This window comes from Primulina eburnea, chromosome 17, assembly GCF_022965805.1.
Source record: "Primulina eburnea isolate SZY01 chromosome 17, ASM2296580v1, whole genome shotgun sequence".
Taxonomy (NCBI): Eukaryota; Viridiplantae; Streptophyta; class Magnoliopsida; order Lamiales; family Gesneriaceae; genus Primulina; species Primulina eburnea.
In genome coordinates, this window is record NC_133117.1 from 1,475,735 (window position 1) to 1,500,265 (window position 24,531).

General features: G+C 36.4%; 3 protein-coding genes across 4 annotated transcripts; 2 read left to right on the forward strand and 1 right to left on the reverse strand.

Annotated features, from left to right (window-relative positions):
• Positions 1-5,224: 5,224 nt before the first annotated feature.
• On the reverse strand, positions 5,225-9,147 carry LOC140818137 (calcium-dependent protein kinase 32-like). The gene is made up of 8 exons (XM_073177996.1): positions 8,092-9,147; positions 7,255-7,378; positions 7,023-7,166; positions 6,615-6,767; positions 6,402-6,517; positions 6,141-6,308; positions 5,715-5,951; positions 5,225-5,623 (listed from the first exon to the last, which is right to left on the reverse strand). Exons 1-8 carry the CDS (start codon positions 8,590-8,592, stop codon positions 5,483-5,485), a joined length of 1,584 nt encoding a protein of 527 aa, XP_073034097.1. The 5' UTR covers positions 8,593-9,147; the 3' UTR covers positions 5,225-5,482.
• Positions 9,148-11,510: 2,363 nt separating this feature from the next.
• On the forward strand, positions 11,511-13,263 carry LOC140818346 (remorin 4.1-like). The gene is made up of 2 exons (XM_073178280.1): positions 11,511-12,438; positions 12,756-13,263. The coding sequence occupies exons 1-2, from the start codon at positions 11,788-11,790 to the stop codon at positions 12,945-12,947; spliced, it is 843 nt and encodes a 280-aa protein (XP_073034381.1). The 5' UTR covers positions 11,511-11,787; the 3' UTR covers positions 12,948-13,263.
• Positions 13,264-18,990: 5,727 nt separating this feature from the next.
• On the forward strand, positions 18,991-22,506 carry LOC140818223 (uncharacterized). Of its 2 annotated transcripts, XM_073178117.1 has the most exons (5): positions 18,991-19,152; positions 20,596-20,636; positions 21,233-21,418; positions 21,525-21,564; positions 22,270-22,506. In XM_073178117.1, the coding sequence occupies exons 2-5, from the start codon at positions 20,634-20,636 to the stop codon at positions 22,353-22,355; spliced, it is 315 nt and encodes a 104-aa protein (XP_073034218.1). In that variant the 5' UTR covers positions 18,991-19,152; positions 20,596-20,633; the 3' UTR covers positions 22,356-22,506. The 2 variants fall into 2 exon arrangements, with proteins under 2 accessions (XP_073034218.1, XP_073034219.1); XM_073178118.1 differs by lacking the exon at positions 20,596-20,636 and having other exon boundaries at positions 19,010-19,152.
• Positions 22,507-24,531: the final 2,025 nt, after the last annotated feature.

Consider the following 24,531-nt stretch of genomic DNA (forward strand, 5'->3'; position numbering starts at 1 on the left):
CTATCCGAGATATCCTGGTTGAGTATACATTCTTATATGTGTTGCATGATTATGTGGTGCATTGATATATGTCATATGATGCATGCTATTATGTCACGTTTATTACTGCACGTTGCATTTCATGTTGAGCCGTATTCTTCTTCGAGATAGCCTTTACTGTTGAGCTGTATCTCTTTCGAGATAAGCTATATCTTGGGACCGCTCAGCCCTGTCTTGTGGACGCATGGACACCGAGAGTACACAGTGGCCGACGGGTCGGGAGGGCTTCGGTGGTCCGGGACATTTTAGGTCCACGTCTGTCTTATAGTGGATGCAGTGACCCAGAGGTGTACCGCGCGGCACTATCCACTTGGCGCCTCTAGACTGAGCATTGTTGAGATCCTTTTGTGATTCCTGTTTCTTGACTACCCCGGTATCATGATCATAGCATGTGCATTTCATATAGGTCTGTATACTCATACTTTTGTACTGGGCGTTCTTATCGCTCACGTCCTCGGTTTTGTTTATTCTTGGACACCCCATTCCCACGGGGCAGGCCTCAGGTTGGACAGCTCAGGAGGAGCAGGAGGAGGACGTTGAGTAGCTGGTTGGTTTAGTTTATCGGTATTGTTTTGATTTCGATATGGTTGTACCAGATATTCTTTACCTTATTTTGAGTTGTTATAGACTTCGATTGGGTTGTATAATCGGTATAGTTGTTGACTTTTTCCGCTGTTATCTCTGATTATTGTTGATTAGGTTATTTGCATGCTTAGTTTTTGATTAGTAGGTGATTCTGGAACGGGTCACTACATTTATGGTATCAGAGCATGCGTACGATTTTGGGATATAGATTTCTGTTTTGGGATTTCCGTTGACCAATTTACTAGTTTCCCTATTCTATTGTTGTAGCAATGGCTGACCACTTTGGTGATGAGAGTAGTCAGGGAAGTGTAGGTCGTTGGGGTGACCAGGACGATCGTAGGCGTCATCGTGAACATCGTCATCGTCGGGATGGTCCTAGGCGTTTCGATATGCATCGTTTCATGCAGATGGGGCCTAAGCCTTTAGTTGGTGGAGAGACTCCTGATGATGCTGAGGATTGGATAGAGCGCATGGAGAGTTGTTTCCGCGCATTCCAGTGCACCGATGAGCAGAAGATGGAGACCCTTAGTTTTCTTCTCGAGGGCCGTGCTCGCAGGTGGTGGCGATCGACTTCTGCGCCGATAGTTCAGTCTCAGGGTAGAGCGACTTGGGCCGATTTCCGTGCAGCGTTCATGCAGCTGTACTTTCCTCCAGCCCTTCGCCAGGCCAAGACGATTGAGCTCCTGAATCTGAAGCAGGGTAGTATGTCTGTTGATGAGTATCAGCAGAAATTCTTCGAGTTGTTACCCTTTGCGCCTCATATCAGTGGCAGTTCTGAAGCCAAGTATGATCATTTCCTCCAGGGCCTTAATCAGGAGATCTTTGATCGAGTCACTGTCTGTGATAATCCTACTTCGTACGATGGGTTGGTGAACCGGTGTCGTCAAGCAGAGATCAGTCTCCAGCGTGGTAGGGCTATTCTTTCTTCTAGACCTCCGAGTGTTTTGAGCCCTCGACCTCAGTCTTTCAAGAAGTCAGGTTCTTCTTCTTCTGGATCTGGATCAAGGTCTAGCGGTGTTGTTCGCTTTGGTGAGAAGAAGGATTCTTGTGCGCATTGTGGGAAGAACCATCCATCGGAGCAATGCCGATTAGCAGCAGGAGCTTGTTTTCAGTGCGGAGAGATGGGTCATATCAAGAAGAATTGTCCTCAGTTGCGAGGTGGAGCAGGATCTGGTTCTGGATCCCAGACGACTGTTCAGCAGAGGAGACAGGGTCAGGCAGTGGGTAGTTCGAATCTTCGACCTCGTGCCCAAGGTCAGGTTTTTGCGCTGAACCAGGATCAGCCTGAGATGTAATTGTTATACAGTTGTAATGAAGAATATTTGCAGTGTATTACAATGGTGTTTTATTCTCTTGCCTAGATTTCGAGGACGAAATCTTTTTAAGGGGGGGAGAATGTAGTAGCCCGAATTCCAAATTGGGTAATTAACGGATTAATGGTGATTAATCATGATCGGAAGGTCCGAAGATGGTTCGGAAGCACCGAAGAGTTCGGAAGGTCCGAAGTGAGTTCGGTGGATCCGATCATTAGGTGTCAAGAGTTGATCGACACGTGGGAGTTCGGACGGTCCGAAGTGAGTTCGGTGGATCCGAACATGAGGTGTCAAGAGAAGCTGGACACGTGCATGTTCGGACGGTCCGAAGTGTATGATCGGAGGATCCGATCATGAGCTGTCAAGAGCCAATGGACACGTAGCGTTCGGACGTTCCGAAGTGATGTTCGGAGGATCCGAACATGGCCTATAAATAGTGCTCGGATTTCTCATTTGTGACTTGCCATTCCTTGAGTTAAGTCTCCTCTTTGAGAGTTTTGGAAGGATTCTAGGGCTAGTTGTTGTTCGAGCGATAGCCAAGAGCTGCCGGGATTGGTAGCATAGCAGCGCCGGAGTTTCGAGGCAATCGACATCAAAGGGCTGTCGACGGACGAAGGTAAACCCTAAACCTTTGGTAGTACTAGGGAGTACTGGTTTTGCTAGCCGAGCATGGTAGTATTGTTCATTGGGTATGCTTTTGATGAATAGGCTTGGATTAGACCTGTTGTCTGGTTGTTCCAGTGGATTAGGATTGCTGTGATAGAGGTACGAAAGTACTATCCGAGATATCCTGGTTGAGTATACATTCTTATATGTGTTGCATGATTATGTGGTGCATTGATATATGTCATATGATGCATGCTATTATGTCACGTTTATTACTGCACGTTGCATTTCATGTTGAGCCGTATTCTTCTTCGAGATAGCCTTTACTGTTGAGCTGTATCTCTTTCGAGATAAGCTATATCTTGGGACCGCTCAGCCCTGTCTTGTGGACGCATGGACACCGAGAGTACACAGTGGCCGACGGGTCGGGAGGGCTTCGGTGGTCCGGGACATTTTAGGTCCACGTCTGTCTTATAGTGGATGCAGTGACCCAGAGGTGTACCGCGCGGCACTATCCACTTGGCGCCTCTAGACTGAGCATTGTTGAGATCCTTTTGTGATTCCTGTTTCTTGACTACCCCGGTATCATGATCATAGCATGTGCATTTCATATAGGTCTGTATACTCATACTTTTGTACTGGGCGTTCTTATCGCTCACGTCCTCGGTTTTGTTTATTCTTGGACACCCCATTCCCACGGGGCAGGCCTCAGGTTGGACAGCTCAGGAGGAGCAGGAGGAGGACGTTGAGTAGCTGGTTGGTTTAGTTTATCGGTATTGTTTTGATTTCGATATGGTTGTACCAGATATTCTTTACCTTATTTTGAGTTGTTATAGACTTCGATTGGGTTGTATAATCGGTATAGTTGTTGACTTTTTCCGCTGTTATCTCTGATTATTGTTGATTAGGTTATTTGCATGCTTAGTTTTTGATTAGTAGGTGATTCTGGAACGGGTCACTACAACAACCGACCCGCGAATTTGGTTGGTGGTGAGTATTAGTTAGAGTGCTTCAGTTTCTTTAATCGGGTTAAACATTTTCCTTTTCTGTTGGTGTTTAAACACATCACTCTAAATAAGTAACAACAATGCTTTGCTAACCTGTTGTGAATAATTTCTGTTTTGTGTATGTACTTACAATTAACATACTTACCGTTGAGAATATATTAGAGTTTAAAAGAAAGGTGAATAAACTATTTTAAAATTTCTTTCGAATTTTAGTTGTTTTGACTATTTTTAGGTTGTTAAAGAAATATTTTTGAATGGCTAGTTTCACTGAACCACTTAAAAAACAATGAGTGTGAAAATGGTCTGATTTGACTAATTATAAAGTATATACTATGGAATTAGCGCAATGGTCACCTTAAACGACATAAGTTGGTAGGATAACACAACGAAATTATTGAAGATATGATATAAGCTGATAGACGTGTGCTAAAGTTGAGTTGTGTGAAATGTGATAGCTTAAGCGTGCTCGAAACTCTTGGAAATAATGCATACTTGACATTTGATTCAACTAAAGAAACTCATTTTTCAATTTAGAGTCTACATATTCGTAGTTGAAAAACTCTAAAGATTATATTTGTTTTTTAACGATCATCTATATTTTTTCCGACAAAAACGATATGTTTCTTTTAGTTGTCGTATATATTATTAAATTATCATTGAATGTTTTTGTACTTTTGCGACTTTTAGCTTGTAGCTTCTGAAAAAAGCTGATATATCATAGATGAATTATGAAGCTTTCCGTCATTCGGGAATTTGTAGGATGTTGTGTAATTACACTTAAATTGGTAGTCGTTTGAACTGCTTGAGATGCAATATCCATTTTGAGGATTATTTCACCCTGCCCGTGCAGGCATTGGAACGGCCCGGATCACTCCACATGAGTGATCCGGGTCCACCACCATGTATAAAAAAAAAAAAAATTGGCTCAGATTTTTCCGAGCCGTTAGACCCACCCTGCGGGCAGTATGTTCATTTCTGACCGGTGCAGTTGAATCATAACTGTTAAACTTGTGCACAGTCAGAAAACAAATGATTTACTACTCAAGCTCTCTGAATCGACTTTACTTCTTTATGGCTTGTCCTTTTCAACCGTCGGAAGGCCTGATCCAATTATCAAAATTTAAGATAATAAATTGTTACAATACATAATGTCAAAAACAAAATTGATATATATATTTTATATAAAAATTAACTTAAAATAAATGAAATTATTTTAAGTTTTAATATTTGTTAATATTGAAAATAATTGTTACATATATTTATAAAATATTATTTAATTAATTTTTTTGAATTAACTTGAATAATTGAAGTTTAATTGTAATAAATTTAATACTCACTTAATTATCATCTTTTGTAAATTAAATCAAAAAGTAAAAGATAGATAAAAATATTTTAAATAAATAAAAGTTATGTATGTTACTCGCTTAGTTCAAAGAAATAAAAAAACACACAATAATAAATTACAAAATCTATAAAATTCTTTGAGAAAGTTTCAAATTGTCAACAAAAATCTTACAAAATAGACCTCCAAGATTATGTGAAAATCTTTAAAAATAGTGAGATTTTACAAAAGCAAGTAAAAATTTATAACTATACAGAATTGAAGTCGGTTAATTTTTTAAAAAATAAACAAATCTATGTAATGAATCCACCTTCCTTAGTTTTTACACGACAGGTAATATATCAAAAGCTTCAAACAAAATCAATAATTATATCGATTAACTTGTGTAATAATCTATACATTGAATATCTATTGAATACATTAAACCAATTCCTTTTACTTATATTGTTTACAGCAATCTTCATACGAAATAATAACCAAATTTCGTAGTGGCTGTATATTTACAACCATATATTAACAAAAAGAAGGGCGAAATGGAAAAATAAAATCAAACAAACAAAAAAAAGATGGTTTCCACTCAAAGTAAGCCATCACATTCGTATTGATCCGCTCTTGATCAAGTTCAAGTTCAGACTATTGTAGCGCTCTCTTGAATACTGTCTCGACGCCTTTCTCCAATCTGTTCCTGCCTTCATCATTGCAGCAAACTCCTCGTAACTTATACGCCCATCCTGCGAACAATAATACCCAGAAACAAATTCAAGCAATGTACCAGATAATGTGTTTGAGATAGTCAGAAACTTGAGATAGAAGGTGACTGACCTTGTCCGTGTCTACGTCTTGCATTATGGCAATAATGACCTCTTCGCTGGTCGCCTCTGTCTCTGCCTCTTCGGCGAAGGCGTCTCTTAGCTCTTCCATCTCTATATATCCACTTTTGTCAGTATCAAAGAACTCGAAAGCCTTGTGTATGTGTTCGTCGTTTCCCATCTTTCTTAAGTGAACAGAGATTGCAACAAACTCTCCACAGTTGAGATATCCATCTTTATCCACATCACCCTGTTCCAATAGGATTTTTTTTTTAAAAAAAACTAAAATTACTCTACTAGTTTATACAAAGCTGAATTTACACGTGGCGCAGCTTATTGAATCATTTACTGATGAACGATTCATAGATGAATAGCCCTTTCGGGCTCTTCAAAAGATTTAAGCCTAGAATGAAGTCTTATAATAAAGTGTGACACTTACAGCTTCCATTAGAATTTGAAGATCGCTATCCGGGATGTGATGACCGAGCTTGTGTAGCCCCACTCTTAACTCGTCAATGCCAATCTTCCCTTTGTTGTCTGTATCCATCAATTGGAATTTTTCGACTATGCCTGCCACTTCCTCCACAGATAAATGCTCAGCAATCACCTAACATTAGAGAAATCGATTTAGCAAAAACCTCAACAGGCTAACGACACCATTATTGATCGTCTAGTTGCTACAAGTAGCAGGAGCTGTTACCCGTAGAGCTCTTTTCTTGAGCTTATTCATCATTGAAAACTGCTTCAGCCTAGCTCTAACGGTTTCACCCAAAGAAACATTTGGAGCACTCTTTGCATTCTGCAACCAAGGATGATCTGCAAGTGGAGCAGCTAGAATTATCATCAATTTGAAACAAGCAATCAAGCACGGTACCGATCGAAATCTTGTGTCGTTTAATGGGCTAAATATTACCTAGAACTTCCTCGGGTGTAAGACGTTTCCTGGGGTCAGGGTTGAGCATCTTCTTTACCAGGTCTTTTGCTTTATCAGAAACCTTAGGCCAGGGGTCTCTTTTGAAGCTCACAACAGAACGGATAATTGATTGGGCAATGCCTTGCTCAGTTTCTGCAGATTAACAACATTTTGTGCCAGAGGGATTGTCAAAACCGAGGGGAAATTTCAATACTTTCAAGCAAATAAGAGAGACTCCCTCTGTCTGCAGACGCTAGTTAACCAAACTTTGCATCCCTATGTACTATACGATACACAAAATATAATTGATGACAACCATTTTTTATTACTTGGATCATCCTCCTACTACAAAGTTGTTATTAAGTCTAGTTGCATAAATTCGAAATATGGACGCAGACGGAAACTAACCAGCCCAAAACGGTGGAAATCCACAGAGTAAGATATAGAGAATTACGCCAGCACTCCAAATGTCTATTTCCGGGCCATAGTCTTTCTTCAGCACCTCTGGAGCCATATAAAACGGACTTCCCACAATTTCATCAAATCTCTCGCCTGTAGAATCACCAAAACTTTAGCTCGTGCAATGTAACACATTTTTTAATGCAACCCAAAAAAACTATAAAGTCTGAAAGGAAAATACCAGGCTTGAAGATAACTGATAGCCCAAAATCAATGACCTTTAAAGGTGCTGTTTCCTTCATATTTGCAAACAAGAAGTTTTCAGGTTTAAGATCACGATGCATGACGCCGTGCTTATGGCAATTCTGCAGGAAGAACCACTTAATCAGATCACACTCACGAGTAAACAAAATGCAGTTTCTTTGCAAGTAACCACAACAATAGACAGAACAAAAGTTGGAAGAAAGAAAATAAAGGAAGCAGAGAAACAATTTTAACTTCTATAATTCTCCTATTAAGGAAAAAATACGTGAGCGTATAACTTTGAAAACATAAACAGATACGATCGTGAAAAATTCAGTCAAAGTACACGAAATAATGCATTTTTGCATCAGTGTACAACAGATGTGAAACATTCTAACGGAATTGGCATCAGTTATCACTCGAGATATCACCACTCCAATGTCTCAAAATTCAACAAACACCCTCAATCACTCACTAAGGTCTGCATGTTCAGATATCCTAGACTGATAACATATCCAACTCCCTTTCTCCTTGTGCTAATAAGGTCTCCATGGACCATGGATACGGATCAGACGCTAAAATACTGCGCTAAATTGGACAATTTTTAATGCTCATTTAACGATTCATGTACCCACTACCCAGACACACGAAAATATGACTTCACCCCAACCCCCACCCACATATATTAGTTTCATTCCTGGCTATGCCGATGCATGTATGTATACTGACAGAAACAAATGATAAATCAAAATTAAAAATCTTTACTTAGCAAATGTAGATTATAACTCATACCAGAGTAATAAAGCAACAAAACACCAAGAAATCGAATCTTCACCTGAATAACTTCAACAATAGTTCGAGTCACCGCGGCAGCCGCTCTCTCAGTATAATGTCCTCTAGAAACAATTCTGTCAAACAGTTCACCACCCTCACACAACTCCATAACTAAGTGCACTGCACTATCATCTTCATATGTATCCTTCAAGCTCACAATATTTGGAAGCTTAGGCAAATGCTTCATGATCTGAACCTCCCTCTTCACATCCTCAATATCTACTCTAGTCCTCAGCTTCTTCTTCGATATCGACTTACAAGCAAAAACTTCCCCGGTAGATTTTTCAGTGCATAAATAGGTAACCCCGAATTCACCTCTACCGAGTTCACGCCCCAGCTCGTAAAAGTCCTCGATGTTATGCCCTGTTGGATTTGTTAATACATAGGATTTGTATCCACCATGGGGCACATGTCTACCATCATGATTAAAGAAATGATTTGGCGAACGCTTTCCCACAATCTCCTCATCGGAAGTTTTCGGGACAGCACAACAATTTCCCATTTTAGTGAAAGCAAGAAAAATCAAACAAATTTTTTAATATTTGAGACAAGTATAGTCAGAATTCAATCTTCCTCTGATCGAAAGAATAAAGATTTAACTTTTATCAGCATAAGCTCCAAACTCTCCCACCTGAAGAATTCCCACGATTTCTATGCCGACTAAGCTTATAACTTGCACCAAAAGATACCACTCAACTAAAGATGAAATCCAAAATTTAAGATCAAAAAACAATAAATAAATAAAATAAAGAATCTGTCTTTCTCTAAATTCAACCAGCTTCAAAACCCGCCTAACAAGTTTCGGATATTTCAAGATTCGATGTTCCAGATAAAAGGGGTGTCAAAACCAAGAAAATATACCCTGTTTCAAACAGCCTAATTGCAGATTTTTCAAGAAATATGCGGTGAGTTATAGGAAAAGGTTTGGTATTGGCTAAACAATGTGAAGAAGGCGAAGGGGATTTAAGGGAAGATGGGAAAGGCCTTTGTGAATGCCTAGAAAACTGTCGAGAATTGGAATATTTCATATCATGGAGGGAGAGTCACCGTCATTTCTTGGTGACTTCCCTCCTATTGTATGTTTCAAAATAATAAATATCTTTTCACACATTTTTCTCCAATCAACTAATTCTATTTGACTAATGTGCGAACACATTTATTTTCATTCTCACCCAAAGAATCAAACCATTTTCATACATTTTGTTTGGTTTAGAAGTGGTCCAAAACCATTACATATTAAAACAATACTAGATATATTCTGACACGATCTCATTGATTTTTATCTATGAGACAGTTAATCATGCTCATATTTACAATAATAAGTATTATTTTGTTTATGAATTACTTAAACAGAATATTCGTATCACAAAATTAATTTGTAAGTTCACAAAAATTGTTAGTGCTCAAAGATTGGTCTTCTCAAGATTTGAGGTAACTGAAGAAAAAAACACAATAAAATTTTGGATAACGCCATGTTTAAAGTTCCGTAATTGGTAATGATGAACTTTGTCCAATAATTAGTCTTATTTTTTAAAAATAATTAATTAATAATTATATTTTAGTGATATTATTTATTTTTATTTTCAGTGACAAAGTTGAATTCCGTGTGTGACCAAAAGTTGGCTTCTTTATGAGAAGTCTAATTTGGATGGAATATTCTAAAGCCGACGGGTCAAATTCGGCGCTCTCATTATCCATGGAGAAGTTTTCAGATGACCATATCCAACTCAAAATACCCTCTCCTTTTCTTTTTAATAATAATAATAATAATAATAATAAATCATTTAATCTAGTTTTATAAATTAAAACGTATAAATTTTGGACGTTATGGGGTCAAGTTAAAAATAATCTAGTTTTATAAATTAAAACGTATAAATTTTGGACGTTATGGGGTCAAGTTAAAAAAAATATGAGATATAAAAAAAATCATGTAAATTATATTGTTTTAAATATTATATTAACTATCTAGTATATATCTAATCTAAATGTTATATACATACATGAGTTTCAATATATTATTATAAATCATTTAATCTAGTTTTATAAATTAAAACGTATAAATTTTGGACGTTATGGGGTCAAGTTAAAAAAAAAATGAGATATAAAAAAAATCATGTAAATTATATTGTTTTAAATATTATATTAACTATCTAGTATATATCTAATCTAAATGTTATATACATACATGAGTTTCAATATGGCGAACACTGGTTGAGAACACTTATATAACCATCAACTGAGATAATTTCATGTACATCTAATAGATGAACGTCACATCAACTGATGTTCACAGTTCATATTAGTGATCAACATAACAAAACTTTATATATATAAAGAAACATCAGGAAAAAAAGTCTCAAAGTCGTGTTTTTAATTAAAACCTTTAAGAACACAACTTTGAGATTTTTTTATCTGATGTCTCTCTTATGAAATCTTTCTTATAAAGGCGAACTCAGAGGGAAAACAATAAAAATGTTAGAAATTTATAAATAAATATTTTTCTAATAAAAATAAATATGCTACTCTCTTAGTCACCCAAACCAAAATATTTATATAATATTCTACATTTTTTTTATAAAACAATAAAACCAACAAAACGACCATTTTATGTACGTGTACGTAGCAATGACCTGCTAAGTGGTACCCATGCTTTCGAGCCCATATCCTGGTCCAAATTTTTGCACCCCGAGTTTGTCATCGAAATTTGAACCTCAAAACCACGAGCCCAATTAAGGCCTCTTTTCACTTGTGATTATTATATTTCATCGCTTTTTCGTACCAAAATGAGATTTTCTCGGATTCGTCGGGCCCAAAGTAATTATTAAAGTTTGCTCTAGCTCGTATATTTGATTATATATATATTATTATTGTTGAATAGAGAGAGTCGGATGTCGATCAAACTCCAAGAAAATAACTAATACGGTAATCGTCACATAAATATGAGTAGGTCTTTTGTGAGACTCTCACGAATTTTTATGTGTGAGACATATCAAGCTTATCGAATTCACGATAAAAAATAATACTCTTAACATAAAAATTAATATTTTTTCACGGATGATATAAGAGATTTGTCTCACAAAATACGATCGTGAGATTATCTCAAAGAACGCTAGATGAATAGCTGAAGCACCTTGGACGTAGCTGCTTCACACTCCCATTACATCAACCTAAGAGAGAAGAAGACAAACCAACAATTAAACATCGATTAATAGTTTTTGAATATTCGTCGCGTTAGCTTTATTATTTTAAACTAATTATCGTGTAAGAAAGACGTGTGGATTAAGCAAACCCCAAGTGTCCTCCATCGATGGTTCAGGCCATTGATGTCGGGACACGTTTCTTCAGTGAAAGGGATGCCATATTTGGTATTAATGACTTAGTGCAAAGTTCCATTCGTCGACAAAAATCTCCGAGCCGACACTCACCGAATATCATATCTTTTTCAGTACAAATTTGATCATTTATTGTTAAGCAATCAATTACGGAAACGTCTTCTCCAACTGCCACTCACTGCATGCAGCTCTGGGCTCATGGCCTACTTTAAACTCAATTAATTGATCAATAACATGCGATTAAGACATTAATTAATGATTAACAACTTTACCGCTTCCTTCCTCACCACTTTCCTTGATCTCCATACTTCTATTTTCTCCCACAAACTCACTCAGAAACGTAACTAGCTAATAATCCCGGATATATGTCGAGCAATCAACGAGCCTTAGTCTTATCAAGAACTCGAGATGGTGATACACTACATGCTCATGAAGATGATGATGATGGTGATGGTGATGGTGATGGTGATGGTGATGGGTCGTCGCCTGCGATCAGAGAAATCCACGCCTTGACCACGCCTCCATCCTCGGGGGCCCGACGTCGGGAGACTTGGGAAACCGGCAGCCATAGATCATCTCCTGCTTCTATGGCTTCATCGGAGATTAATTTCACCTCCATCAGTAGAGAGTTCAATGCTTTAGTCTTGGCTGGTTCCAATATCGCTTCGGAGAATGAGACGGGGAACTTGGGGAGGATAGGAGAGGAGGAGAATTTGCTAGAGGAAACTAACCCTTTGGCGATTGTGCCGGATACTAATCCCCTGCAGTCTCCCAGAGGTGGTGGGGATAGAGCGTTGGCAGTTTCTGCAGCTGCGGGTGATGGTGATTACCGTATCAATGGAGGTGAGGTGTCGGTGCAAAGTGTGAAGAAAGAGGAGGTTTTGTCGAAGATCAGTGCGTGGCAAAATGCGAAGATAGCCAAGATTAATAATCGGTTTAAGCGGGAGGATGTTGTGATTAAAGGTTGGGAGGGGGAGCAAGTGCAGAAAGCTACTTCTTGGATGAAGAAAGAAGAGGTACTTTTAAATTTTGCGTGTAAAAAATCAGATTAACGCATGCAGGGGTTGCTAGTTTATTGTTATGGTCTTTAATTTTGCGTGTTTCTTGAAAAGTTGGATAATTTCAAATTTCATGGCAATTTTGTTTTTGAAAAAAAAAGTAAGTTTTGCTATAGATCGGCCCTCAAGTGTTCTGCTCTGTCAAGTTTTAAAGAAATGACTGGCACATGTAGAAATCGACAAGGAAGAATCCAATTCTTCGCACTCAGATTCTATCTTGTTTTCCCTGTTTATTTCATATGATCTGATGAACTCGAAAATCTTCTAATTCTCAGAGGAAACTAGAGGAGAAAAGGGCAAAGGCCCTGGAAAAGATGCAGAATGACATAGCAGAAGCCCACAGAAAAGCAGAGGAGAGGAGAGCTTCGGCTGAGGCCAAGAGAGGGACCAAAGTGGCCAGGATTCTTGAAATCTCCAATCTCATGAAAGCCGTCGGACGACTCCCAGCCAAGCGATCTTGCTTTTAATAAATCATATAGATCTATTGGTATCCATATCCCTAAACAATGTGTATATAAAATATTGAAATGCATTTTGATTGAGTTTTGATCATAAGGATTGTAAGCCAGGACCTTGAGCTAAATGGGATTCCTTGCACTTTTTCCACTCAAAGGGTATCCAAGTAGTTCAAGTACTGTGGAATATGAGTGTACAAGTTGAACTCTATTACATATTTGAGATGTCAGAGAAGTTCAAATATGTGCTGAAGAGTCTGTGTTTTTGTATACTTTGTAATTTGCAGTGAGTAATCATACCTCTATTTGAGTTTGTGTTAGAATCACATATCTACTCTTGCTTCAACATTCTTAAGTTAATTTTGTAATACATGAAGGATTGTGTGAACTTGTGAAGATTAATATATACTCAAAATTAGGATTTTTTTTTAAATATTATATCATTTCAGCCATTCCATCAATTATTTAGAGAGGAGGATTGATGAATAGGATATTTATATGATTTTTTTAATGAGTAAGTCTCTTGTGAGAGGGTCTCGCGAATCTTTATCTATGAGACGAGTCAAATCTACCGATATTCACAATAAAAAGTAATATTATTAGCATAAAAAGTAATATTTTTTCATGTATAACTCAAATAATAGATCTGTCTCATAAAATACGATTCGTGAGACCGTCTCACACAATTTTTGCTTATTTTAATATGTTAGCTGTAGTGAATTTTTTGAGATTGGATTGATCAAATATAAGATCTTTAAGGTAGAAAATTGTCAAGAAAATGATAAATAATAAAATAAGAGGGAAATGTCATGTTATGTTTATTTGAAATAAATTGGGTAATATACTAATATTTGAAATTTAAAGCTGTTAAGTGTATTTTTTTTATTTAACAATTTAATTGATACGATTGTTATATAAAATTGAAATTCTAAAATTAGTTCTAAAACTTTTAAAATTATAATAAAAAAATGATTAAATATCTGTTGGAGAATTTAACAGCAAGAAGCGAAGTGCAGCTGGCAGCAGCAGCTCCGGCGAAGAAACCTAACCAGGAATTCCCGTTTTCCGTTCCACCTGCAAGCCACCGATGCTGCACCACGTTTACCACTCCTCTATGTTGAGTGACTTAGTTAGTTTGGTAATTGGCTTCTTACTGTGAAGCAATAAAACGTGTTTTGTTATTTTAGGGTTTTAGCAACTTTACGGTTACAGTAGTTGGTTTAGTATTTGTAATTAAACACACAACATTTTTCTTTCAGTACGAAATAAGATGCAGAGTTCATCTTCTTCGGTTTTTCCTCTCCACATTTAACATGGTATCAGAGCAAAGGTTTCGATCCCACTCCTCGATGCAATACAGATTCTAGCTTATTCGGATGGAATGCGTTGCGATTCGAGCTGTTTCAATCCAATCTGAAAATTGAGGCGATAGACAGAAGCCAGACTGAAATAGCAACTTTCAAATAGCTTGATTGATCAGTGCTAGTTTTAAATCATGGCGAATTCAGGTAATTTCAACGATCCTTTGTTTTTGCATCCTTCCGATACACCAGGAATGAATTTGGTGAATGATCAATTGCTTGGAGTAGAAAATTATGGCATTTGGAGTCGAGCTATGATAATAGCATTGAAGGCTAAAAATAAGATTGCGTTCATCGATGGATCATTTCCACGCCCTGCGGTTGGACATGGTTCTTTACCGCAGTGGGAACGATGCAACGCTTTAGTTCTGTCGTGGCTTATGAATACTGTATCTAAGGAGATCTACGGAGGGATTGTATATTCAACAGATGCTTCAATGGTTTGGGATGATTTGAAAGAGCAATTTGATAAAGTTAATGGTTCTCGTATTTTTTCGATTCATCGTGATATAAGCAGATTAACTCAAGGAAATAATACTATTTCAGCTTACTATTCAAAACTCAAACATATGTGGGATGAGTATGCTTCATTGGTAACGCTTCCTTCTTGTGAATGTGATACAGCAAGGAAGTATGTGAGTCATGATCAGCAACAAAAATTACTTCAATTTCTTATAGGATTGAATGATAGTTATATGGCGGTTCGTAGCCAAATTCTTATGATGAGTCCACTTCCAAGTGTTGGGCAAGCCTTTTCTATTATATCGCAAGAAGAATCTCACAGATCATTGATGTCCGTAATCCCTCAACCAGCATCTGTGTTCTACTCAACACAATACAAACCTGAAGAGTCAAAGAGAAATCAATCATATTATGAGGATTCAAAGAGAAGTCAGCCTTACTGTGATCATTGCCATTGGACAGGACATACTAAAGCTGTGTGTTATAAACTAGTTGGATATCCACCAGGGCATCGATTATATGGGCAGCAACCTCGTGGTGGTGACTATAAAAAAATCCAAGGGGCTTTGTAAAACCAAAGAAACCTACTACAGCTGTGAACTTGGCTGAGGATAATGCTCCTAAAGAATATTTGACAGAAGAAAGTGGGTCACAATGCTCCTATTGCACCTACTCCAGTGTTTTCTCAAGAGCAGTATGCTGAAATAATGAAGCTGTTAGGAGGCCATAACATACATACAACAAGTACACCAGTTGCTAATATGGCAGGTAATAATACTTCGAAAGCATTCACAAACTGGATAATAGACACATGTGCAAATGAACATATGACTGGGCGTCTATCATTGCTGCAAGATGCTAAAACCATGGCCAATGCATCTAATTCTGTAAAATTGCCAAATGGTGATAAGCTGCCTGTTAGCCACGTCGGTTCTATTACCCTGTCTCCCTTACTCACCCTGCATAATGTGCTTGGTGTTCCCCATTTTCAGTTCAATCTATTGTCTGTTTCCACACTTACCAAATCTCACAATTGTTCTGTCATTTTTTATCCTTCGTTTTGCTTATTTCAGGACCTAACGAGTGGGAAGATAGTTGGGATTGGTAAAGAAAGGAATGGACTGTACCATCTTGTTGACCACTTGATCCAGCACTTCAATCCATCACCTACTGTAAACTCGTTACCTTTGTCTAATTCTAGTTGCAATACTTTGCATTACCAGAATAATTTTGTGCGTAATAGTTCAATGTCAATTGATTGTGATGTTTGGCATCAAAGGTTAGGACATATGTCAGTTTCTAGGATGCAATTGTTACCTTTTCTAAAAAAATTTGTATCAATAAATCATTGTTCAATCTGTCCACAATCGAAGCAATCCAAACTTGCATTTCCCAAGTCAAGTTTTACAAAAACCTTGTCCCTTTTTCAACTTGTACACATGGATATTTGGGGTCCATTCAATACACCTACGTACAATGGGAGAGAAATATTTCTTGACAATTGTTGATGATTTCTCAAGAGGGACATGGGTATTCTTAATGCAATCCAAGCTGGATGTATTGGGAATTCTTAAACATTTCTTTGCCTTGGTTCATACCCAATTCTCTACTCATATTAAATCTATTCGGTCCGATAATGCTGCTGATTTTTTCAAATCAGAATGTAGCGATTTTTTTGCCTCCCAAGGTGTTATCCACTTCAGTTCTTGTCCTTACACTCCACAACAAAATGGGGTGGTTGAGCGTAAGCATAGACACATCCTTGACATAGCTCGATCCTTAAGATTCCAAGCTTCTCTCCCTTTGAGGTTTTGGGGTGATTGTGTGTTGACATCAGTTTATCTAATCAATAGAACACCAAGTCCCTTACTGGGAAACAAAACTCCTTTTGAGATCTTGTTTAACAAGAGTCCAACATATGATCATCTTAGAGTGTTAGGCTGCCTTTGCTATGTTGTAGCTTCTCCTTTTGAGCATAAATTTTCAGCTCGTGCTGCAGCCTGCGTATTTTTGGGATACTCCAATGTTCAAAAGGGATATAAAGTCATGAATATTCAAACCAAAAGATTTCTTGTCTCACGAGATGTTGTGTTTCATGAGAACATATTTCCTTTTAATGACAAGGTGCCAATTGTTTTCCCATTCCCATCCTCGATGTCTTGTCCAGAAACTTTTTTGAAGATGATAAGATGACTGTCTTCGTCCATCTATAACTAAGTCTCCAATTTCTTCTATACCTGATGGTGCTCATCCATTACCACTGAGATGATCTTCCAGAACGAAGACCATTCCTCAGTGGACCAAAGATTTTTCTTGTCCTACAATACATCACAGCAACTCCACTCAATGCTTGTATCCTATTTCTCAACACCTTTCTTATTCCAAATTCTCTCCAGCTTATCAAAAATTTGCAGCTGCTATTTCTTCATTTTCAGAACCTCGCTTTTATCATGAGGCAATAAAGGATTCTAGATGGCAAAAGGCTATGGCATTAGAACTTGCCGCTTTGGATTCGAATAGGGACTTGGGATGTGGTTGATCTTCCTGATAATGTTAAACCCATTGGTTGTCGATGGGTGTACAAAGTGAAACATCATCCGGATGGATCCGTTGACAAATACAAAGCTCGTTTGGTTGCCAAAGGGTATACACAACAGCCGGGGATCGATTTCCATGACACTTTTTCTCCTACTGCCAAAATCGTCACCATACGCTGCTTGCTTAGCTTGGCAGCTAGCAACCATTGGCCATTAACTCAGATGGACGTTGCTAATGCTTTCATTCAAGGTGATTTAGATGAGGAGATCTTTATGACACTCCCATCTGGTTATCACATTCAAAACCCTCATAAAGTATGTCGTTTGCGCAAATCCTTGTATGGCCTTAAGCAGGCTTCGCGACAATGGAATCATAAATTTGCAGGCATCATGCAGGATGCAGGTTACACACAATCACACCATGATCACTCTCTATTTACCAAACGTGACTCCCAGAATATCACTATCTTGGTGGTTTATGTGGATGATATTGTCATCACAGGAAGTAATTCAGATTTGATTGCGGAGTTGAAGCATTTTTTACACTCTCGGTTGCAAATCCGAGACCTTGGTAAGCTAAAATATTTCTTGGGTATTGAGATTGCTAGATCATCCGAAGGCATATACCTCAATCAGCGCAAGTATGCTTTAGAACTAATTGCAGATTCCGGTATATCTGGGAGTAGACCTTTTGAGACTCCGATGGAACAGAATAAGAAGTTGACCACTAAAGAATTGGATAGCATTATTGATCAAGCCAAACCTGAGAGTGCTTCTGACCCTTTGCTGCTCAGTCCTGATTCTTATCAGCGGTTGGTTGGTCGACTAATCTACCTCACCATCACACGGCCTGATATATCATATGTGGTTCAACATCTCAGCCAATTCATGCATTCGCCGAAGCAATCTCATATGGATGCTGCGGTCAGAGTACTCAAATATCTGAAATGCTCTCCTGGTCTTGGGATCTTTTTACCAGCCCAAAATTCGATGGTTCTTTCAGCTTATTGTGATTCCGATTGGGCTTCCTGTCCCATGACGAGGCGTTCATTGACTGGATTTTGTGTTAAACTTGGTAGTTCGTTGTTGTCTTGGAGAACCAAGAAGCAAAACACAGTGTCAAGATCATCGGCAGAAGCCGAATACCGAGCCATGGCAACCACTACTTGCGAAATTGTTTGGATTCGTGGTATCTTGCATGATATGGGAGTCATTTTTCCTCAACCAGCCACTCTTTACTGTGACAATATGGCAGCACTTCATATTGCTGCAAATCCTATGTATCATGAACGTACTAAACATATTGAGATCGATTGTCACGTCGTCCGCGAGAAAATCATGCTGGGCCTTCTTCAGATTGCTCATGTTTCCTCTACTGATCAACTTGCTGACATCTTCACCAAGAGCCTAGGCAAAGATCAGCACCATTATCTACTGGCCAAGCTTGGTACTCGAAATCTGTACCAAGCTTGAGGGGGGTATGTTGAGTGACTTAGTTAGTTTGGTAATTGGCTTCTTACTGTGAAGCAATAAAACGTGTTTTGTTATTTTAGGGTTTTAGCAACTTTACGGTTACAGTAGTTGGTTTAGTATTTGTAATTAAACACACAACATTTTTTCTTTCAGTACGAAATAAGATGCAGAGTTCATCTTCTTCGGTTTTCCCTCTCCACATTTAACACTCTAAGACAGACAACCACCGCATTCCTCCCCATAAATAAGGAATAGAAGAAGGGAAAGAAACCTGCACAGCGGTGATTTTTAGCTTTTTATTTTGACTTCGATTTTTCTTCGATACGACGCCGAATCAGTTAATTGGAATCAATTGGTTGATGATTTCTTAAGCCTCAAAACGGTGTAAGTCTCAGTCTTGGATTATTTTACGTCATTTCTAAAGTCTTTCTTCCTTCAGTTTTTCAAACTTTTATTGTTTCAGCCTTTCAAACCTATTCTTTAGCGTACGAATTCATGCGCGGAATTTTTAGGATAGTAGTAGAGTACGGATATGAGTTGGGAAATGACTGGGTTTCTGGAGTCAGGTTGAAACGCTACTGCTGTAGTGGGAAGCCCTGTTGTACAATCCAGAAGCGGTCCTGAAACATGATAAAATTATGTTGTCAAGTGTTGTATGAAAGCCCCAAAGTCCTAGACAAGAATCGAGCGAAAATTCATGGGCTTTTTAAATTCAAGGACAATAATTCAATAAACCACCTCGAATTAATTCTACCCAAAAATGATTTCCCTTAAAATTTTCAGCCTTTAAAAATATTTAATAATATTGGATTAAGTTTTCTCATGTGGCATTACATTTTTAGTTAAGAAATTTAGAGTCAAATTCAGGTTATTTTTGTGTGGAATAAATTTTTTAAAAAATAAAATTAATAAATCGTTGATCATAGACCTTTTAGGTGATTCTGGATAGGTCAAGTGTTGGGGAACTTTCAAGTATAAATTAATTAGAAGCAGGGTCATGTGCTTAGAAAATGGGTAAAGAAATTCTCTGACCGATAAGTCCAGAAATAAAGGGAAAGAAAATGTGGGATAAGTTCTAAGTTATTGTATCACGATTTTATGAATTATTATGAAACATAACCAAAGAATTCACAAATTCCGATTCAATTTTTGAGGAAAAACTCAATGTATGAGAATATTTTAGAACCTGGGAGCTTCATGTGTTCAGTATGTTAGACTACAGTTGTATGATCAATGCGATATTTTTCTATCTGCATGGAAGTTATGTGGTCTTGTGATTCTATGTGCTTCTATGTTATTTTTTATCTATGCATTATATTTCAGCATCCATGTATTTGTATCTTGAGCTTTATTGTTTATTTCTTTGTATGGTGTGATCAAAATTGATTTTTTTGCAGTAATAAGAGTAGGTTATTGCATGATGTGTATTTTAAGTTTATGGTGCATGGCCTTTGAGATGTGATGTACTTTTATGGTGCGTGGGTTGGGCCTATGACATGCTTTACGGTGCACAGGCTGCACCTTTGGCATTCTTTGCATTTCATGGCTTGTCCAGAGTTATGGCATCCAGGCTTATTATTTGTGTCCGATTGGGGACTGATGATTAAGCATTTCATCCGCGTGTTTACCTGTATGGACTGTATTCCAAATCTTAAGCATGAGGTTTTGTATGAATTCAAACCCAACATGCATCGAATGTCTGTGCAATTTATGAGCATCATGTTTAATTTGCATGCTAAGCTATGTCATATCTAGCATATGTTTATGTATTTGACTTTATGGCATGTTTAACTCTCCCTAGGCTTACCCTTGTTGATATATTTTTAGGTGAAGAGCAAGGGTCAAAGCAATAGAAGGTCACCAAAATGGTTGGTGATGTGACAGAGGACATGTCTCTTTTACAATCATTTTTTTCATGATTTATGCTTTATTTGCATACTGGGAATTTAAGCTTTATTTCCTTATAAATTTATTGTATGAGATTTTAAAAAATATTTATCACCAGGATAGGTTCATTAATAGAGATATATTGAATTTGTTTACAACTAAAATAAACAACAGCTTCTGCTTGCATGTTTATTAATATTAGGACCAAGGATCCTACATTGCAATTTTGGCGTATTTTGAATGTCAAGACTTAGAAGATAAAGAGTGGAAAGGGCAGGTGTGATTTCTTTAGTTACTGAGAAAGAGGACGAAATGATACAGAAATTTCATGTTATGGATATAAGCGATTGAAGTTTTCTCAGTGCTCATATACTTTAAAGTGTTCGTTCACTTTGTTATATAGCTTGTCAAGTAACTCTAAATTGATATACTGTCATTTGATTACAGTAAAGTGAATATCTAAATCATTCTACTTTGGGAAGAAATTCTTGTTACTTCACGGATTTCATTTGTTAGATTAGTTTCCAGCAGCTGTTGATCTAAGCTAACACTGAAATTTTGATTACTTGATCACAAGGCGATGTATATCCGTGTTAAACGTGAGAAGACAACTTACTTCCTGCAATGCGTTCCAAGTGAGACTATTCTACAAATCAAGGAGAAGTTGCAAGAACTCATTGATCAGCCAGCTAACAATCAAAAACTGATACTAATGTCAAGTCGGGAAGTGTTGGATGATTCTAAATCCTTGGCAGATCAAAAGGTTCTACCTTAATTTTTTATGCAATAATTGATTTCAAATTTTTGAAACTTATTTTACTACTTTTGGTCTGGAACCTAAATCGATTGTTATTTCTTGTGTCTTCCAGGTTGAAAATGATGCTGTCGTCGCCCTGACCCTGAGAAAAGGTTCTCTAATTTTCATAGATTTGACTCTCTTTTGGAATATCAAAATATAACTTATTACGTTGTTGGTTAGTGAGTAAATCATAGACGATTTAATTTGTATTTTCATGTCTATATCTCTAGGGAATGGCATAGAACTTGGCATACTCTGTTGTTCATTTACACACACACACGCACACACACACACACACACACACACACACACACACACACATATATATATATATATATATATATATATATGTATGTATATATATATATGTATGTACATATATATATAAACACACATACATATATATGGCTAGAGCAGTTCCATTTTTAGTCAGCTTTATATTTCTTCTGTGACGACGGTATAAACTATGAAAATAAAAATGCATCTAATCGTGACGAGGGATCTCTTGTATCGTGGCTAGGAAATGATGATAGGTGATGTATCTAACTGATCAAAATCGTTTATTGCCATTGTAGGAGCAATCCCCGTGAGAGTACATTCTACATGTACATGTTAAAATTGTGAAGGGAATATTCCCATAAATTGCTTCTAGTTTAGAAGCCAAGAAAGTGACAACCCTATCTCCTCTTTATTAACTTTAGGCTTCAGATATATTTTCATAAACAACATAAGACCCGTCTGGTATCTGCTGTGTATTCTTATGCATGTATTGTTCAACTCTGGCATCACTCTACTTTTTTACTTGAGCTTTTCAGATGACAATGAGTTCGAGGAAGTAAATATCGCGAGGTCAAATGATTTCTACCAGTCGCGTGACTCGGAAGGTAGTTCTAATTGGTGAAATCAAGAATCCAATAAGAAACAGCTGCCATCTTGTTTAGGGGAGGGTGGTTTTAAACACTCCCATCCGCTGCATTGTGGTGGCCATTATTTTTGCAGTATGCTTGAACTGCTTCCGGTGACTATCAGATTTATAAAGTTGTATTTGGAAAGATAAATTTCATTTGATTTGAGGGATTCATTGTAAGATTTCATTTGACAATATTAAACCTGATTTCAAATTGATTTGATCTAGTCACGGTTATTATTACATTTGCATAAATAAATTGTTCAAGAAATTCGTCTTGATGACTATGGCATCTATTTACATAAATGGTTTTTTTAAATTTTAAAAATAATAATAAATTTCAAAATTAATGCAAAATCCAACACCAATTTCGCAGTGTCCTCCAAAAAAGATGGAGCACGCTGCAAAGTCTGTGAGTGGCGGCGCATTAGCGGATGTTGGCAGCTTTTTTATTTTTATTTTTCAAAATTGGTCCATTATTTTTTTAATTTTTTTTTAAAAAAATTTAATTTATCTTTCAAAATATTTGCACTCTTCTATTTTTTATAAAATTCCTTTATTTTTTGAAATGTGTTTTGTTTAGTTTTCAAGAAAAAAGAAAAGTATATATGTCGGTCTACGTATTTTTTATTTTATTTTTACTATAATATAATTAATAAAATGTATACTCTTTTTATTTTATTTTTTAAAAACTTCTTGATTTATTTAAATATGTGTTGGTTTAGTTTTTAAGGAAAAAAAAAAGTGTGTATGTGTGTCTGTTGACTTTTTTTTATTAGCGATAGGATTAATAAAAAATAATAATAATATTTGGAATAATAATATTAATCAATCCGTTTACTATTTATTTTAAAAAACTTGAAATATTTTTTTTACTAGCAACAATATTATTATTCCAAATTTCATTATTGTTTTTAATGATCAAGTTACTAGTAAAAATAAAAGAAAAAATAAACGGACACGCACATCTTTCTTTATTTTTTCGAAAACTAGACAAACATATATTTAAATAAATTAAGGAACTATTTTAGAAAAATAAATAGAACACAATTTTGTCTGAAAGATAAATTACCTAATATTTTAAAAACAAAGATTTGTTTTTAAAAATAGTTGACCCTTTCACAGTTATTTATATTTCAAATTAGTAAACTCCTAAAAATCCCACTATAATTAGTTGCACACTGAGAAAATCATTAATCTAACACAACATCGTATAAATCACGTTGGTCAAATAAATTAAATTGGACAAATCTTGTGTGACAGACTCGATCAGTAAAACAATGATATGAACCCTGTTGATATGGTAAAATTAATATCGGCCATTGTAATAAAAAAAATAATTCATAATTTATTATTCTTCTCTCATTAATTAAAGCAATATTAACTCGCTTTCTTTATATACACTAGCAACCGAGGCACACGCGTTGCGTGTGTCATGAATATATGAGCCTAATATATTAAACATTTATGATACTATGACATCATGCACCGTAATTTTTTGTATCATGAATATATATTTAAAATAAAAAAATTGAACATTTAAAATATGTATTAACAAATCAATGTCATCAAACTTACCAAAAACATGTCAGATCCAAAGGTTGCAAGCCATAAAAAAACTCATAAAATAAAAACAAAGAGACAAAAAATTACACGAATTATGCGCTAAACTCATGAAACTAAGTTTAGTATAAAGTAAAAATTCTATGTTTAAAACATGCATTAGCAAATCAATGTCATAAAAATTACTAAAAACATGTCTCATCCAAAGCATTCAAGCAATAAAAAAGCCCTCTAATATAACAATAAAAAGACAGAAAATTACACTAATTATATTTTAAACTCAAGAAACCATGTTTAGTCTAAAGAAAAAATTGTAAATTTAAATTATGCATTAGCAAATAAATTTATTAAAAATACCAAATACATGTCATGTCCAAAGCCTTCAAGCCATAAAAAACATATTAAATAAAAATAAAAAGACAGAAAGTTACACAAATTATACGCTAAACTCATGAAACCATGCTAAAATCATACTAATATGTTAATCCATGATGTAAGAGTTGGAGTTAGAATTTGTCATGTCATGTATAAAATTATAGACCAATAGTCAATGGGTTAAAGCACAACATAAATCTTAAGTCTAAATCTCAATCCGTTGCATATCTCA